This window comes from Echiichthys vipera (genome assembly GCF_963691815.1).
Source record: "Echiichthys vipera genome assembly, chromosome: 19".
In the NCBI taxonomy this organism is placed as follows: domain Eukaryota; kingdom Metazoa; phylum Chordata; class Actinopteri; order Perciformes; family Trachinidae; genus Echiichthys; species Echiichthys vipera.
This window is the reverse complement of record NC_139844.1, coordinates 23,485,526-23,504,883: the sequence shown is the minus strand read 5'-3', so window position 1 is coordinate 23,504,883 and position 19,358 is coordinate 23,485,526. Positions and strand designations below refer to the sequence as shown.

Sequence of the window (19,358 nt, the reverse complement as noted above, 5' to 3'; positions counted from 1 at the left end):
CCACAGCGACTGTGACCTGAGGTGGTGAAGCCAGAGCGTCTGAGAGCAGCAGCAGCTTGAACTTAGTAGGTATATTATTATTTATTATATTTATTATATTTGTTATTTTACTCAGGAGAGGACTACAGTACGTGCATACTTTGTTGTTGTTGCGTAGGACTCATTGCTGTGATGATGAGGCTGTAATTTAGACACAAACACAACGCAGTGTGTGCTTTTGTTGGGTGTGTGTCTCTTAATCACAGTAAAGACAGTTACGCTTCTGTTTTACTGCTATAGCTCAGTGTTGGTGGGTGCGTGGGTACGATACCGGCCTAAAATCTCTCTTTTCTGATACTGAAACGATGGTGGAAACATGAAACCTCATCAAAAGTAGTGGAATAAAATATTAGATGACACAACTGGTCGTGACATTTGCTCGGATTCTTGATGCATTTGTTTATGGATTGATTTGTTTTGCTCAAACGCCGTCGTCCAGCGTCACTTGGCCTCTTCTAATGACGACAGTCACGAGAGTCATGGAGCACGGCAGAGCGGTGGTGAGTCCACAGACGCTCCTTATGGTCTGGTAAATTAAAAAACCAAATGTGGAGTTTAGTCACTAATCATGAGGGAGTGTTAAGCGTTACAGCTGTGGCGACACACCTGAGTGTGCATCATTCCCCTGTTGGCTGGCTGTGTGTGAACGACAGCGAACCGTGCACACGCCACGTTACCGCGCCCGCTCAGGACCGGCACATGCGGCTCCAGCACCCTGTGATCGTTCTGCCCAGCGACCAGGACTAAATAAAAGTCTACCCGCTAAAATAAAGTGTTTTTAATTTTTTCAAACCCACCTGAGTGCCTGCACTTCTTTCTGTCTTATCTGTTTCCTTTTGCAAGAGCACCTGTAGTTTAAAGGGACACCAGCATCCTGTGATCCTGACTCTGATCCGCCTGTTCACTCTGACGTAACACCCTTTCAAAATATGAGTTCTGGCCGAATATGTTAAATATTACGATCACCTCTGTGGTCGGTCACGCATCTTTTTCATCCTCCTCTAGAACTCACCCATCATCTCTAACGCAGTTCCTATTCGTCTCCATCTGCAGAGTCTGACAGAAACTGTTTTACGGCGCCAGCGTAGACGACATTTAATGCAAAGAAGATAATGTTCCTTATATTAAACTGTGGTTTTGAAAGGAGCCCTTTCATTGTTTCCTCCCGCTCCGCAGTCTGGCAGCTACATAATCTTTAGTTCTGCGTCTGTGTTTCATGCAGAACTAGTTTTTTCCCAGAGTGTTTTTATTTGTGCACGACTTTCTGATGGAGAGAGGAGTAAAACGAGCGACTCCTCACCTGTGGTTCTTCCTCCAGATCTCTGCAGGTCTCCCTATGGGTGAGGGGCTTTCTTTGACGCCGTGATCAGCCCCAGAGGTCGGGATCAGCCCCAGAGGTCGTGATCAGCCCCAGAGGTCGGGATCAGCCCCAGAGGTCGTGATCAGCCCCAGAGGTCGGGATCAGCCCCAGAGGTCTGATCAGCTCCAGAGGTCGGGATCAGCTCCAGAGGTCGTGATCAGCCCCAGAGGTCGGGATCAGCCCCAGAGGTCGGGATCAGCCCCAGAGGTCGTGATCAGCTCCAGAGGTCGGGATCAGCCCCAGAGGTCGTGATCAGCCCCAGAGGTCGTGCTCCCAACAGCCCTCAGTCTCCTCCCCCCACCCCACAGCCACGGTCATCATGGGGGAGGTCGTCCAGATGCACTTCACCACGGTGGATTACGTCATCTTCGCTTTGTTGTTGGTGGCCTCGGCCGGCATCGGCCTCTTCCACGCCTTCTCGGGTGGGCGCCAGCGCACGACACAGGTAAGACGCTCATCTCTTTCACTTACTCTCACACCAAGAACAGGAGAAATATCTCGATGGACCAGTGAATCACGCAATTGACAAAGCAGCGAACACACGTACGAAAGGCAGGCGACTGATTTAGGGCTGAAACGTGGTCAACGCGAGTCCGCAGATGCTTTGAGCTACAGGATCAACGTTGTTGCCACGTTAGCACAAGCTTCAGTCTGAAGTGTGGCCCCCAGGAGCCGCTGTAACGCGTTTACTCCCGCTCACTTTACGGCATTTCAGATCCTTCCTGGTGTCAGAACACGACGGCTTCACCGACCTGAAAAGATCGAGCTGCTGCTGTAAACAGAGTTTCACGGTTAGAAACATTGTTGTTGAAGCGAAGACGACGACGTGTTGTTTGGGGTTAAGCCGCCAGATATACAGCAAAAAGTTCAACTTTCTGTTTAACCTCCAAATCTAAATGTTGGTGTAATGTTTAGAATTTATTTAATGTTTCACACTCTGGAGGGGGGTTTACCTTTTTATGTTTTTATGTTTACAGAACGACTAAAAACAGATGAAAATACCACAAAAACATGACAAAACGACTAAAAACAGACGCAAAACACCACAAAAACATGACAAAACGACTAAAAACAGACGCAAAACACCACAAAAACATGACAAAACGACTTAAAAAAATTAAAACACCACAAAAACATGACAAAACGACTAAAAACAAATGAAAACACCACAAAAACATGACAAAACGACTAAAAACAAATGAAAACACCACAAAAACATGACAAAACGACTAAAAACAGACACAAAACACCACAAAAACATGACAAAACCACCAAAAAAAGGTGAAAACACCACAAAAACATGACAAAACGACTATAAACAGATGAAAACACCACAAAAACACGACTAAACAGACGCAAAACACCACAAAAACATGACAAAACGACTAAAAAAAGGTGAAAACACCATAAAAACATGACAAAACGATTAGAAACAGACACAAAACACCACAAAAACATGACAAAACGACTAAAAACAGACGCAAAACACCACAAAAACATGAGAAAATGACTTAAAGCTGCGTATAAACGCGGCCTCAGTAAATCCGTTGACCCACGTTTGCTTCTCCTCTCCTGATAAAGGAACACAGCGTCGTATATAATAATAACCCTCCCCAGACTAAGGTGCGCCTCGTTGTCGTGGGGAAAAAGCTGTGGATCTATTCCGACGCCTCCATTTTGTTTTTCCGCAGGAGTTCCTGATGGCCGACCGCTCCATGAGCTGCCTGCCCGTGTCCCTGTCCCTGCTCGCCACGTTCCAGTCGGCCGTGGCCATCCTGGGCGCTCCGTCGGAGGTGTACACCTTCGGGACGCAGTACTGGTTCCTGGGCTGCTCCTACTTCCTGGGCCTGCTCATCCCGGCTCACGTCTTCATCCCGGTCTTCTACAGACTGCGGCTGTCCAGCGCCTACGAGGTGAACGCCGTTTGACCCCAGTTCTCTCTGTTCTCACTCTTCTCTCAGGATCTTCCTTATCAGGCTCTTATCTGCTCATCCTTGACACGTTAACGTTCAACAGGAACATGTGAACATCTTTAGTGGGTCATTATCTGCAGCCTGGTGCGTCAGAACAATGTTGCACGAATGTCTCTAATCTGCCTTTTGTGTGTTTGTTCCCTTCTTCTGTGACCCCCCTCCCCCCACACAGTATCTGGAGCTGCGCTTCAACAAGACGGTTCGCATTTGTGGGACTGTGACCTTCATCTTTCAGATGGTATCTTTGTCTGCGTCATGCTTTCCTCGTACTTTAGTTTCTGGGCGACCGAATCACCACCAACTGGGACAAAATGTTCCCTAAACAGATACTTAGATACTTAAAACAGTACTCTTCCTCTGCAGGTCATTTATATGGGAGTGGTCCTGTACGCCCCGGCCCTGGCACTTAATGCAGGTAAGAGTCTCATGTTTCACCTCAGTGCTACCACAGGAACACAGTTACTGATGCTCCTGGAGACGGCATCGACGTTTGGAAGGACAGGACACTTTAGCACACGGTTATGCTCCTAGAGGACACTTTAACACATGTTTATGCTCCTAGAGGACACTTTTACACACGTTTATGCTCCTAGAGGACACTTTAGCACACGTTTATGCTCCTAGAGGACACTTTAACACACGTTTATGCTCCTAGAGGACGCTTTAACACACGTTTATGCTCCTAGAGGACACTTTAGCACACGTTTATGCTCCTAGAGGACCCTTTAACACACGTTTATGCTCCTAGAGGACACTGTAGCACACGTTTATGCTCCTAGAGGACACTTTAACACAGGTTTATGCTCCTAGAGGACACTTTAACACATGTTTATGCTCCTAGAGGACACTTTAACACACGCTTATGCTCCTAGAGGACACTTTAGCACACGGTTATGCTCCTAGAGGACACTTTAACACACGTTTATGCTCCTAGAGGACACATTGACACACGTTTATGCTCCTAGAGGACACTTTAACACACGCTTATGCTCCTAGAGGACACTTTAGCACACATTTAGTCTCCTAGAGGACACTTTAACACAAGTTTATGCTCCTAGAGGACACTTTAGCACACATTTAGTCTCCTAGAGGACACATTGACACACGTTTATGCTCCTAGAGGACACTTTAACACACGTTTATGCTCCTAGAGGACACTTTAACACACGTTTAGTCTCCTAGAGGACACTTTAACACACGTTTGGTCTCCTAGAGGACACTTTAACACACGTTTCTGCTCCTAGAGGACACTTTAACACACGTTTACGCTCCTGTGTGAACTGTTTGGTAATGCTCTCTGTTCACTTGCAGTGACAGGGTTTGACCTGTGGGGGGCAGTGCTGGCCATGGGGCTGGTGTGCACCGTCTATACTGCTCTGGTGAGTACCTGCATCTTTCCTCCACTCAGCCTGTCGAACTGTCTCTGATAACATACTGAACTCCAGGTTGATTCTTGTCACTCATGCAAACTTAACCTGACGTAGTTTAACGAAGTGAATCTGCTGCTCCCGTGTCTCAGGGGGGTCTGAAGGCGGTGATCTGGACCGACGTGTTCCAGACGGTGGTCATGTTTGCGGGCCAGCTGGCCGTCATCGTGGTGGGGGCCAATCAGGCCGGGGGCATAACAGAGGTGTGGAAGAAGGCCATGAACGGCAGCCGCATCGCTGGACTGGAGTGAGTACGCCGCCTTCCTCATTACCTTTACGTGTCGTAGTGCGTCCGTATTCAAGCGCTCGTGTCGTGTTCGCTCTCTGCTGCGCAGCCTGAACCCCGACCCTCTGGAGCGCCACACCTTCTGGACTCTGGGGGTGGGAGGAGTCTTCCTGATGTTGGCTCTGTACGGGGTCAACCAGGCCCAGGTCCAGAGGTACCTCAGTTCACGCACGGAGAAAGAGGCCGTCATGTGAGTACAGTTTAAAAGACTAATGTAGAAGTAGAAGTATAGATACTAGTGTTTAAAAGACTAATGTAGAAGTAGAAGTATAGATACTGGAGTTTAAAAAGACTAATGTAGAAGTAGAAGTATAGATACTGGAGTTTAAAAAGACTAATGTAGAAGTAGAAGTATAGATACTAGTGTTTAAAAGACTAATGTAGAAGTAGAAGTATAGATACTAGTGTTTAAAAGACTAATGTAGAAGTAGAAGTATAGATACTAGTGTTTAAAAAGACTAATGTAGAAGTAGAAGTATAGATACTAGAGTTAAAAAGGCTAATGTAGAAGTAGAAGTATAGATACTAGTGTTTAAAAAGACTAATGTAGAAGTAGAAGTATAGATACTAGTGTTTAAAAAGACTAATGTAGAAGTAGAAGTATAGATACTAGAGTTAAAAAGGCTAATGTAGAAGTAGAAGTATAGATACTAGTGTTTAAAAAGACTAATGTAGAAGTAGAAGTATAGATACTAGTGTTTAAAAAGACTAATGTAGAAGTAGAAGTATAGATACTAGAGTTTAAAGGACTAATGTAGAAGTAGAAGTATAGATACTAGTGTTTAAAGGACTAATGTAGAAGTAGAAGTATAGATACTAGTGTTTAAAGGACTAATGTAGAAGTAGAAGTATAGATACTAGTGTTTAAAAAGACTAATGTAGAAGTAGAAGTATAGATACCAGAGTTTAAAAGACTAATGTAGAAGTAGAAGTATAGATACTAGAGTTTAAAGGACTAATGTAGAAGTAGAAGTATAGATACTAGTGTTTAAAGGACTAATGTAGAAGTAGAAGTATAGATACTAGTGTTTAAAGGACTAATGTAGAAGTAGAAGTATAGATACTAGTGTTTAAAAAGACTAATGTAGAAGTAGAAGTATAGATACTAGAGTTTAAAAAGGCTAATGTAGAAGTAGAAGTATAGATATTATACCTATACCTTTTTAATGACGTCGGCCATCTTGTCTCCATCGGTCTCATCTGCCCGTGCGTCCCTCCAGGTCGGTGTACGTGGTGTTCCCGTGCCAGCAGATCGTCCTGTGTCTGGGTTGCCTCATGGGTCTGGTCATGTTCGCTCGTTACGGAGAGGACAGCCCTCTGGACAAGGGCTACGTCAAAACCAACGACCAGGTCCATTCATTCATTCATGTGCATCAGTGTTTCCCTGCATCGTAGTGAATATCCACGTCTTTGCTGACTCTGGAGGTGCACGCTCATGTTTACTCGTGTTGTGCAGATGGTGCTGTACTTTGTGATGGACGTGTTCAAGGATCTGCCCGGGCTGGCGGGTCTGTTCGTGGCGTGCCTCTTCAGCGGAGCGCTCAGGTAAATGAAACAACGGTCAAAGGAAACGTTCACATCTAGTCGAGGAAGACGTTTCACCTCTCATCCAAGAGGCTTCATCAGTTCATGTACGCATCAGGACCAGGACCAGGCTGGGACTGGACCAGGACCAGGACCAGGACAGGACCAGGACCAGGCTGGGACTGGTCCAACTACCTGGTGTGGAGATCCAGGTCTTTAACCTCTCACAGGCCGATGATGTCACTGGAACCCTTTGTGCTCCAAGTGCCAACGACCGTCGTTAGAGTGACAGTCGTTGGTGGAAGTAGGTCTGGACTTGGTTAGTGCTGGTCCAGTCCCAGCCTGGTCCTGGTCCTGGTCCAGTGGTTGACGGGAAGTTGGTCTGGACTTGGTTAGTGCTCTGTTGAGTCTTGACGACAGACGTTGGAGGACGTTTGTGTTCACAAAGGGCCTCCTGTGACTTTGGAGCACAAAGGGTTCCAGTGACATCATCTGCCTGTGAGAGGTTAAAGACCTGGATCTCACACCAGTTAGTTGGACCAGTCCCAGCCTGGTCCTGGTCCTGGTCCTGGTCCTGGTCCTGGTCCTGGTCCTGGTCCTGGTCAGGTGCGTACATGAACTTATGAAGCCTCTTGGATGATAGGGGAAACGTCTTCTGACGGCATAGTTAAGCACAGCCAGCTGATCCCTAAAGGTGTGGGCACCAACCACGACCGTTTCTCATGTTGGTGCAACTGTGATTAACCTGCATGCAGCCAGACGTCAGACATTTAAAGTCATGAATGACGTCTGTTAGTGAGTATCACATATGAAATGAAATGTATTCCTGACGAGCCGTAAACGTCCCCTTTCTGTCTCCCTCCAGCACCATCTCCTCAGCCTTTAACTCCTTAGCGACGGTAACCATGGAGGACCTGATTAAACCGTATTTTCCCAACATGACTGAAGCTAAAGCTACGCTGCTGTCCAAGGGACTCGGTAAGACCAGTGCTGCAGTGATAGTAACATGATCTCGTGTCTCTGGTTTTTCCCGCTGCTTTGTCCTTTTTCTTTCACTTCATCCGTCTTTTTAAAATCGTAGCTGCTCTTTTCTAATCACCAGATGAGAGGGAGGGACTTCAGGCTCCGATCGAGCCGATCAGGAGCACCGGGCGAGGTGTTATGATTATGATACGACCGTTGTAGAGCGTCCCCGTCTAAAACCCTTCACAGCTGAATCTGATCGGTCCGTCTCACAGTCGGCTGATGTCCTGAGATTTTGTGTCTTGAGTCACTTTATTGCAAAGAGCGTCGTCAGCACACGTCATCACGCTGGTCAGTGATTGGCTGCATACAAATACAAGATTAGCTCCATGGAGATGAAAGACGATAAAAAGACGATTAAAAGATGATTAAAAACGGCAAAAAGATGATGAAAAGATAATAAAAAGACTGTTAAAGACAATAAAAGACGATAAAAGACGATAAAAAGACGATAAAAGATGATAAAAGATGATGAAAAGACGATAAAAGATGATAAAAGATGATGAAAGATGAAAAAAGACTATAAGACTAAGTCTGTAAAAAAGAGTCTGAAGCATTGATTTCAAAGAGGACTCTGATTCAGACTCATCTCCGCGGGCAGCTCGTTCCAAAGCTGCAGCGCTCTGACGGAGTCGGCGCCGTCACCTCTGGTTCTGAGCCGCCCGTGGATCTAAGGCTGCGAACAGGCTCGTGTGGGTTCAGCAGGTCTGACCTGGATTCTGGGACCAGACCTCGACGAGCCTTAAAAGAGATCAGTCAAATCTTAAAACCCGTTCTTAAACGTACAGGGGGCCAGCGGAGCGAGGCTGAAGCCGGAGAGACGTGACGGCGTCGGTTCAGACTGAGGAGCTGCTGAGTTCAGAACCAGCAGCAGAGGGAGAGTTTAGTTACAGTCATGGAAACGGGAGGATGTGAGGGCGGGGACTACTTTTCCTCCGTCTCACTGTGAGAGGATGTTTGTGAGGTGGTTGTGATGCAAAGGGAGCAGAAGTGAGCAGCTTCATTAAAGTGAGGGATGAAGAATCAAACACTAACTCTGTCTCTGTCCTCTCCCCGTCCTCAGCTCTGGTCTACGGCCTCGTGTGTCTGGCTATGGCCTACCTCGCCTCCATCATGGGATCTGTGCTGCAGGTAACCACGAATGATGACGGTGTCACGTCCACGAAGACGCCACAGTTTATGTTCTGATCCAGATTCGGACACAATTCAAACCGATCTTGATGCAAACGTGCGTTTAAATAGAGTTTTATGGACTTCAGGGGCCGTCACATGATCAGCGTCGTGCTCTGGTGTCACGTGAGGTCGGACGCAGAGACGCAGTAAACGGCTAAACCAGCGTTAGCATCGTAGCAACCGTTAGCTGCTACACTGTGACGCTGATAAACCTCCATCTTTACGTTTTCTTCTGATCCTGAAACTTTAATGGGACCTTAAATAGTTCGGGAAACTCCGACACACTTCCTGGGCCGGTGCTCACGTGACGTGTGATACGTCCGTGACAGGAACCTGAGTAAACGCGCTTCTCACAAAGGAATCGTGGTGAAATAATGCAAAAATCACCGGAGACAGAAATGTAATCGTTGATGCATCGCACACACATCAGCACGGAGAGAAGAAGCTCTGTTTCAGATGTTTCTCAGCACTCGACCGAAGAACAGGGAAGTTCTGCAGCAGTGAGAGAACAAGTAAACCGGCAACATCACTGCAGTTTAGGCCGCCCTCCCACTGTGCCTCCGTCCCGTGCCCCGTGCTTTAGGGTCCTTGTCCCCCCCTCCAGGCCCGTTTGTACTCACACTACCTGGGCCTCGGAGAATGCTTCTTGCTGCCTATACGTCATCACGCCGTAACACGTCACACGCATTGATGACGTCATGGCGATGCGTGGCTTTGTTTCCAGATCTTTCCGTAGACCTCGGAGTTTTTGTGCGTCTTGTCGACTGTTTTTGAATCTTTTCATCGACCAAATCTGCAGTAAACACTCCACCTCCGCATCACACCAACGTGAACCTTTCACCGCCACTGTTTGAAATGTCCGCGCATGGTCCCTCCTTCTTTTTTCTACGTCCCAACAGGCGCACAGGAAATGACCTCAGAACCACCGTAGGCCTCGTGCTCGTACACGTGCGCACGCTCGTGCTCGTACATGTGCAAACGTGCTTTACTAAAGCCCACCTCTCCCAAACGGGCCGTGGACGGCAAGCGTGCCGCTCCTAGACGTGGTACGGTTGCACTCACACTGGTCAAAGGAACCAGAGTTTAGCCGTGAACAAGCTGGGGCACGGGACGGAGGCACATTGGGATGGCTCCCTCAGTGCAGTTTAGTAGCACACACACACACACACACACACACACACACACACACACACACACACACGCTGGGCCGAAGAGTCACTGTCGCTGCGTGTCCTCTGTGTCCTCAGGCAGCCTTCAGCATCTTCGGGATGGTGGGGGGTCCTCTGCTGGGCCTCTTCTGTCTGGGGATGTTCTTCCCGTGGGCGAACCCGACCGTGAGTCCTTTCACATGTGACTTTATTCTGTTCACGTCTGGTTTGAGTGGCGGTTTGAACAAACCCGTCTGTTCCCTCCTCAGGGTGCAGTGGTCGGGTTGGTCGCGGGCCTCGCCATGGCCTTCTGGATCGGCATCGGCAGCTTCTTGATGCGCGTGTCCGGTCCCAACCCACTGCCCCCGCTGAACGGCACCGCTCTGCCGCTGTTCGACAACATGACCGCCACCGTCATGACGACTCTGGTGAAGCCAAGGTAACGCACGAGTCCCGAGAGCTGCCCTCACAGACGTGTGTCACAGACGTGTGTCACAGACGTGTGGCGCCGCCGTTACTCTGACTGAGCTCTGCAGGAAGCGTCCGACGTGCCTGAAATGTTTGTTCTATCGGAGCAGAGAAAAGATCTGCATGTTTAGGAAACTGAAAAATGACTCTTGATGATTTACAAACTAGTTGATTTCATTTCTGTCGACTCATCGTTGCAGCTCCGACGTTAAATTCTTCTTACAAACATGAAGCGTTTGTTTCCTTTAATTTGTTCGTCCTTCTGTAGAAAGATAAGCATCAATTTCATTGTTTAAAGCACAATAACCTCTAATTTAATGTGATGAACAACTGAAATAATCTCTATATGTGTGTACTGAAGGCAGATGTGTAGTTTTCTACAGCTGTAAAGTGGAAAATCATGACAGTGCACCTTTTTAAATGCTTGAATTTGACTTTGGAAAGGTGTGGGAACCCTGCAGGTCGAGTGCAGGCCTAATGATCATCAGACAGGCTCATCTTTGGTCTCCCCCCTCTCTCCCCCTCTCCTCCAGGCCGACGGGTGTGGATGCGCTCTACTCGCTGTCCTACATGTGGTACAGCGCTCATAACTCCACCACTGTGGTGGTGGTGGGGCTGATCGTCAGCCTGCTCACAGGTACTCACACAAGTCAGCTTCAAAACCAACTGTTTCACCTCAACAATGATTCTGCTGTCCTCCTGAAATAAGATGTAACTGAGGAGCCGACTGCTCAAGTGTCTTTAGTTCAACCAGTTCAACTGAAAAACCTCGGCTGCTGTGGGTTTGATTGACAGCTCTCCATCTTTGAGACCTGTCATTCGCAATTAAGCCAGGCCCACTGCAACCTCTGCCTCTATATCGTCCTGGCGTCCTCAAATTAACCCAACAGCACCATCTGCTGTGGTTGAGGGTAAATTACAGGACATTTGTGTGGACCATCGATGCAGAATATTGAGTTTCGCACTTGTAGATGTTTTAGTTTGTTCTTTTTGAAGGAATAAGTTTCTTTGTTTGTGTAAAACATTCTGTGTTTGTTTGATTGGTACGTTTCTTATTTGATAACAAAATGCATTAGTTTGTGACTGATGTTTTTGTGTTTGCAAACCACTGAGTTTGTTTGTTGGGCATGAGTAAGGGTGCCTTCCCACTGTGCCTCCGTACCGTGTCCCAGCACGTGTCAGGGCTAAAGTCTGGTTCCTTTGACCAGTGTGAGTGCAACCGTACCACGTCTAGGAGCGGCACGCTTGCCGTCCACGACCCGTTTGGGAGAGGTGGGCTAGTAAATACGAGCACGAGGCCTACGGCGGTTCTGAGGTCATTTCCTGTGCGCCTGTTGGGACGTAGAAAAAAGAAGGAGGGACCATGCGCGGACATTTCAAACAATGGCGGTGAAAAGTTCACGTTGGTGTGATGCGGAGGTGGAGTGTTTACTGCAGATTTGGTCGATGAAAAGATTCAAAAACAGTCGACAAGACGCACAAAAACTCTGAGGTCTACGGAAAGATCTGGAAACAAAGCCACGCATCGCCATGACGTCATCAATGCGTGTGACGTGTTACGGCGTGATGACGTATAGGCAGCAAGAAGCATTCTCCGAGGCCCAGGTAGTGTGAGTACAAACGGGCCTGGAGGGGGGGACAAGGACCCTAAAGCACGGGGCACGGGACGGAGGCACAGTGGGAGGGCGCCCTGAAACACGTGTGTGTGTGTGTGTATGATAGAAAAGACTTGTGCACACACTATGGTCATTTTTCAGCATATGTGCTGGATGAGCATCATCAGTGCCTCCTGTCTCTGCTCCTGTGCACGTGTTAGGACCTATGAAGGAGAAGGACCTGACCCCCGGCACGGTGTTTCCAGTCCTGGGCACGCTGCTCTTCTTCCTGCCTGAACGCTACAGGGAGAAGCTCTGCTGCGTCACTCCTCTGTCCGCTCCTCACAAGGTAACCTCACAGTTACACTCCTGTGCTCTTCCTTTGTTCCTTTACTGTGACCTGAGCATCAGCGGTCTTCTCTCGTTGTTGTCCAGCCCAAAGAAACCAACGCGCAGCCTTATCAGATGGCCAAGAGAGACGGCAACGGAGCGGCGTACTGCAAAGAGGACACGGTCACCGAGGACAAAGAGATGGAGAGTGACCGGGCGCAAACGGACGAGGAGGACCTGGAAACGAGGGTCGCTCTTCCCTCGTGTCAGCTGACGGCTCACACGGTGCAGGAGACGGCCTTGTGATCCTTCCCACACACTTTGACCCCCCAGCTACCGCACTACTCAGCTCAGGGGGGGCGTGAGGGAGGGCAGCGACAGGCGGATCATAGATGTAGTCACTCAGAAGAATGTTTCGAAGGACGACAGCACCACACGGAGGTGTTCTTACAGCGTCAGCATCAGTGGAGGCTGATTATTTTAGAGGTTTATGGACTTTACCAACTGTGTGGGGGCGAGGTGCTTTATTTGCACCTGCTCACACGATAGAAACCCACTTTTTACCAGGCTGGGACTGGAAGAACACACACACACACACACACACACACACACACACACACACACAAAGGCTTGTGTCTGTCCGGATGTGCGCAGATGCTGAATCAGGTAGTTAATAGATGTAAAGTGTTATTTTTGTAGAGAAGATGGATATGGAGCCGCACGATCCCAGATTATGTTTTAAGAGAAAAGAGGCGCGGCCGCACCGACGCCGTGGTTTCTCCCGTGGCCTCGCTGTAAAACTTCCTGCTGCTTCTGTAGATGTTTAAATGCTGAGCTCACAAAAAGGAAGGCTTGTGTTCAGACGAGGGCAGTTAAAAGAGAGGGTGCACAGTGAGGAGAGAGCTGCCAGGAGGGTCCTGTTGTCCACCGTGCCAAACGAACACCTCTGATATAATTACGTTACGTTCATTCAGCTGAAGCTTTGACGCAAAGTGACTTAAAATAAGTGCATTCACCTGAAAACTGCAGTAAAGAGAACATTAAACTCAGCCAATACGCCAAACTGCATCAAAAGTGCTCAAATTTAGAAACAGAAATGTAAAATGTGCTCAGAAGGAGACGATGGAGAAAGGAAACTTTTTGTTCCGCGTGTAGTCGAGAGTCTTTGGGGGAACTCTGCGTGCACATCAGGTGTGTAGGTGGAGCTGTGAAGCACCGCCACACAACAGCACCCAGAGCTGGTGCATGCTGGGAAACGTCCTCCTCCTTCTCTCCCTAACAGCGGAGAAGCAGGACATAATTGGTTTCCGTCCCGTGATCGACCGAGTTTCATGGAAAGTGGTTTTTCTGTAACGCTGCTGACAAACTGAACACACGATGCTCTCGGCGTTGGAAATAACTCTTTCCGTACGCGTCTCATGTGAGGCAGTAGAGTGAATGTGGATCAGTGTTTGTGTAAATGACCTCACACTTCAGTGACCAACATGCAGGAAAGTTCCGTATTTTCCAGACTTTAAGTCGCTCCAGATAAAAAAATGCGTAATGAAGAAGAAAAAAACATATAAGTCGCATTTTTGAGAGGATGCATGAAGCGGTAACACCAAGAAAGTCCCGCAAAGTCGGGACCATGCGCGGACATTTCAAACAATGGCGGTGAAAGGTTCACGTTGGTGTGATGCGGAGGTGGAGTGTTTACTGCAGATTTGGTCGATGAAAAGATTCAAAAACAGTCGACAAGACGCACAAAAACTCTGAGGTCTACGGAAAGATCTGGAAACAAAGCCACGCATCGCCATGACGTCATCAATGCGTGTGACGTGTTATATTTTAATATAGAAGTCACTCCTGAGTTTAAGTCTCAGGAGCAGACAAACATGAAAAAGTGCGACTTATGGTCTGAAAAAGATGTTTTGTTGTTGTTTTTTTGTGACGTAAAACTTTAAAGCATCAGTTAGTGCTGTTGAAACACGCAGTGAGTGCACTTTTCTGTCGTGTTCAATCGTAGTGAACACACGGTTAACGACGCTCCAAAGTGCCTCGCTGACTGGACGTCCTCTGATGAGCTGGGATCAACGCGGGGGGACGTGTCAGCAGCAGCACGCCGTCCGGTTTCCCTTCGCCTTGTGTGTGTATGTGTCGCTGCAGCAGAGCCCACACGTGTGCACGCGTTTGCTCCCTGCTCCTTTAACTGCTCCGGAGAAACAAAGTAAACAGAGACGCCATGTTGGGCCTTTTGAGACGGACACACTTTCCTTCCTTTAGGCCGTGACTCAAGGTGAATATGATGAGTCATCGCTGGTCATTTTGGATTTGAACACCCGTGTAAGTGCCCAACTGTTTTGTTTTTTTAACTCCATGTCGTCCGTGCCAGTGTGTGACAGATCCGCTCCATAACGTGTCGTCTGGATGTTCTCGTCATTGTCGTGTTGTTTGGAATCACAGAATTCTTGACCATCGCCAATTTAGCATTTCAACTCATCCGTTGTGTTAGAAGAGAGGTGTGTGTGCGTGTGTGTCTGTGTGTGCGTGTGCGTGTGTGTGTGCGTGTGTATGTGTGTGTGTGTGTGTGTTTCAGTCACTGTCTGCGCTCTTCACCGTGGCGGATGCTCGATCCTACCCAACACAAACCTGGCATACTACGCTTCAGTTAGCACCTAGCTAAAGTTAGCCGTGAAGGGTTCTGGTCAGAGTTGCTCACTCCTTATTACTATGACCTAACACCCTTTCAAAATAAGACTTCCGGGTCCAAACGCTCCGTTGAAACAAAACAGAACCAACGTCCGAACATGTGAACGATCAGGATCAGCTCTGTGCTCAGTTAGAAAGAGGTCAAAGGTCAATAACTCAGATCTGTTCAAACTACGGGAACACCAGGTTCGGACAGGAAGTCTTATTTTGGAAGGGCGTTACGTAGCGTCTCTTAGTGTTCAAACTGTGTCTGTGTTGACGCCTGCACAGTGAACCTGTGACGTCGTTCCGTGGGTTCGATCTCCCCCTGATCACGGGCCGTGTGGCAGCTGTCTGTGCGACATGTTTCCAAAGAGTTACCTCCAGTTCTGCTTTTATAGTTGCCTAGCAACACCGGAACAATCTGTCCGGGTTAGCCGCGTCATGTCTTTATAGCCTTAAGTTAAAAACGTAACGTCTTAAAGTCTGTGTAAAGAACAGACGCAGCGTCTCCGTCAGCTCCGTTCTCTTACTTTGATCCAGTCGACCTCGTCTACGGGAGCGGCCATCTTGACTTTGACTCCGCCTCATTTCCTCTGACCAAAAAAGGGCATGTATGTGACGTTGGGGGGAGGGGCGTACGTCCATGTGGCTGACGTTTACCTCTGAGGAGAAGTGAGGGCCAGAGGCTAGCTGTCACTCAAGAGGCCACGCCCCTAATTATTCATAAACTTTAACCTCCAATCAAATAAGAACTGGCCTGTGCTGGACCTCATTCAGTCCCATGCATGTGGCTGTGGTCCTGGTCCTGGTCCTGGATCCTAAATCTGTGCTGGGCCCCATTCAGTCCCATGCATGTGGCTCAGAGTCCAGTTCAGTAAACAGTCTCTGGGTCCGTCTCTGTCCTCTCACGCAGCAGCGCTGACCCGCCTCGTCTCCTTCACTCAGACAGGATGTTGGACGGGACCCTGAGGAGCCGCGTGTTTGAACCCTCACACCCAGAAATACCTCGACTCACCCAAAGCGTAGAAAATATAAAATATATTTCTTCATGTTTGTTTTTTACCTGCAGATTATTTCAGATCATTTCTATATTTTTGTAAAGACTTTAATTCTATATGCAACAGAAACCGTTTCCTGTTTGTGAGCGTGGGCAGAATCCAGACGTGACGGCGTCCTGCGCCTCACACGGGCGGGCGCTTTAACGACCTGCTGCTGAATCACGAGTGCGTAGGTTTGAATCCTCCTCCTTCATTCCTGAAATTACTTGAAGTGTGTGCCTGTGATGAAACACTGAGACTCCGGTTTGGATTATTACGTTTAAAGTGACGTTTTCTGCAAATTCACTCACGTAGACGAGTTTACCTGAATGTTAAGGTAGAAATCAGGAGAGATGCTAACAGCCGGACGAGGCTAACAGTGATTAGCTCGGGGCAGTACGGTGAAGGCATTCAAAGGTCTTTTTTAACCACTAATGCTGCTGAAAATAACAGCAAACCTCTGCAGCAGCATGAGAAGAGTCCCTACACACACAACAAAGCGTCATCAGCGTAGTTAGTGAAGCCAGAGTTTATTAAAGAGTGTTTTAAAGACTTACCTACTGGCCCCTGTACCAGCTCCTCTCATAGTAAAGTCCATTACAGTGGAAGGAGCCCATTGGTGCTTTGTTTTGTGTGTAGGGACTCTTCTCATGCTGCTGCAGAGGTTTGCTGTTATTTTCAGCAGCATTAGTGTTTAAAAAAAGACCTTTGAATGCCTTCACCGTGCTGCCCTGAGCTAACCACTGTTAGCCACATCAGCTGTTAGCATCTCTCCTGGATTCTGACGAGTGAATTTGCAGAAAAAGACCCAGAAATGTCACTTTAATAACGACATATTGTTGATTTTAGAGATAAACACTGTGACACTAATCAACACTAACACACCTGATAATGAAGCACAATGACGTCTGACTGAAGCGTCAGATATTAATAATGATAAACTTTATTTATGCAGATGATTCTGCAGCTGCAGCGTCTGAAACATGCTGATTCTTTTCATCCGTGGCCTTTGAAACAATAATAATAGACTTTATGGAAGAGAAGAGTGGCACTTAGTAATTTCCAGCAACAATAAATATTGTTTTGAAACGATATTTATTGTGTTTGTTCCCCATCCACAAGAATTCTCCCTCTCTATGCATTCCAACAACAGGAACCACCCATAAGCACTGGGGCGGCGCTCCTCTGCTTTGGCTGTGCCTTCGTTCTGTGATCACGTGTTTCTGTTGTTTTCATGAAGAATATGAGCTCAGAGCCGAACGACAGGGTTTATGAATGAACACACACGCGTGACCGAACACACGTGTGTGGTAGGGCTGCAACCAGCAACTGTTTATGACCCTGACCCTGACCCTGATCCTGACCCTGACCCTGATCCTGATCCATGCGTTTGCAGGTGATTCTGGTCAGAACACAGGGTTTAAAGTCCTTTAAGTTTCTTGTTTTGATGATTTTAATATGAATATTAATACTTGTTTGTCGCTGGTTGCAGCTGTAACTCAGTGAAAGGCGTTTGACTCCGTCGGCATGTTCCACTGTTGTGTGTTTGTATGAATATTAGATTTATAAGTTTGATGTATTTGAAAAGAGATGATATTAAAAATGATGATGAAGACAAATGTGTGACGGACTTTTGATTGTATGGAAGAAGAATTGTCTGGTTTATTTAAGCGTTTATTTATTACTTTAAACTATTTTAGCCACTTATACACTTTAACTGTTTTAAGGGTCCTCCCGAGGTTCCCCGGTTACATAAGCCTTCGCTGATTTAATTCAGCATTTTGTCACAGTTAGGGGGCAAGGTCAGGGTTAGGGGGCAGGGTCAGGGTTAGGGGGCAGGGGTAGGGTTAGGGGGCAGGGTCAGGGTTAGGGGGCAGGGTTAGGGTTAGGGGGCAAGGTCAGGGTTAGGGGGCAGGGTTAGGGTTAGGGGACAAGGTCAGGGTTAGGGGGCAGGGTCAGGGTTAGGGGGCAAGGTCAGGGTTAGGGGGCAGGGTTAGGGTTAGGGGACAAGGTCAGGGTTAGGGGGCAGGGTTAGGGTTAGGGGACAAGGTCAGGGTTAGGGGGCAGGATTAGGGTTAGGGGGCAAGGTCAGGGTTAGGGGTCAGGGTTAGGGGGCAAGGTCAGGGTTAGGGGGCAGGGTCAGGGTTAGGGGGCAAGGTCAGGGTTAGGGTTAGGGGGCAAGGTCAGGGTTAGGGGGCAAGGTCAGGGTTAGAGGGCAGGGTTAGGGGTTAAGGTCAGGGTTAGAGGGCAGGGTTAGGGGGCAAGGTCAGGGTTAGAGGGCAGGGTTAGGGGTTAAGGTCAGGGTTAGAGGGCAGGGTTAGGGGGCAAGGTCAGGGTTAGAGGGCAGGGTTAGGGGGCAAGGTCAGGGTTAATGTTAAGGTTAGGGGGCAGCGTTAGGGGTCAGGGTTAGGCTTAAGGGACAGGGTTAGGGGTCAGGGAGCAGGGTTAGGGGGCAGGGTCCGGGTTAGGGGGCAGAGTTAGGGTCAGGGTTTGGGTGCAGGGTTAGGGGGCAGGGTTGGGGGCGGGGTTACATAACGCCTGCCGAGCGAGCGTCTCCGTACTCCGGCCCTGTGGCTGCTGCACGTTGTCCGTGTGTGTTCACGCTTCCATGTAAAGACCCAGGAGAAGCTCCAGGAGAGTGTGTGTCCACAGCGTCTGCCCCCTCACACATACTTCCACTATCTGCTGCTCATTAAGGCCGGGACACGCTGGGTACAGCCGGGATTTATGGAGCTCTGGGGCTAAACTCCCTCGCTTTGTCGGAGAAGTCGAAACAGCAACGTGTCTAAATATGAATATATTTATGGTTTATTTGATTGGGACGGATAAAAATATCACAGACGGACTGAAAACAGTTGTTTAGTGCAAGTATCTGTGGTTATAGTGGAAGCACTGGAAAATAACGAAGGATTTACTTCATAAAATCTTTATCACTCCATTTTTTAAGTTAATTTTTCTGTTGAATATAAAAAAAAAGTCACGCAACAATATCATGTGTCATGTTCTTTCATTTAAACTGAGTAAACGTGACTTGACTCTGTTAAAACTCTCAGTTATATTTGTCTAAATTCATTAAAATCTTTTATAGAAAGTAGATTTTAGTGTTTTTATGCATGAACACAAACTAACACACTCCTGTTGAATCATTATAAAGATGCTTAACATGAATATTTCCCTCACAGTCAGCAGTAAATGTGCTGAATCATCATCATTAGGACTTCTCTGTCGCAGTGGGACGTGTTTGGGGCGGCAGCAGCTCAGTCCATAGGCGGCTTGGCTGGGAACCGGAGGGTTGCCGGTTTCAG

At 47.9% G+C, this 19,358-nt stretch overlaps 1 protein-coding gene across 1 annotated transcript; it reads left to right on the top strand.

Annotated features, from left to right (window-relative positions):
• Positions 1-1,718: 1,718 nt before the first annotated feature.
• On the top strand, positions 1,719-12,765 carry slc5a6a (solute carrier family 5 member 6a; the record flags this gene model as incomplete). The annotated part of the gene is made up of 16 exons (XM_083933676.1): positions 1,719-1,844; positions 3,091-3,312; positions 3,545-3,610; positions 3,736-3,787; positions 4,684-4,751; positions 4,892-5,046; positions 5,135-5,275; positions 6,306-6,435; positions 6,542-6,630; positions 7,475-7,587; positions 8,696-8,763; positions 10,053-10,139; positions 10,223-10,392; positions 10,955-11,058; positions 12,238-12,365; positions 12,452-12,765. 16 exons carry the CDS (start codon positions 1,719-1,721, stop codon positions 12,650-12,652), a joined length of 1,920 nt encoding a protein of 639 aa, XP_083789802.1. The 3' UTR covers positions 12,653-12,765.
• Positions 12,766-19,358: the final 6,593 nt, after the last annotated feature.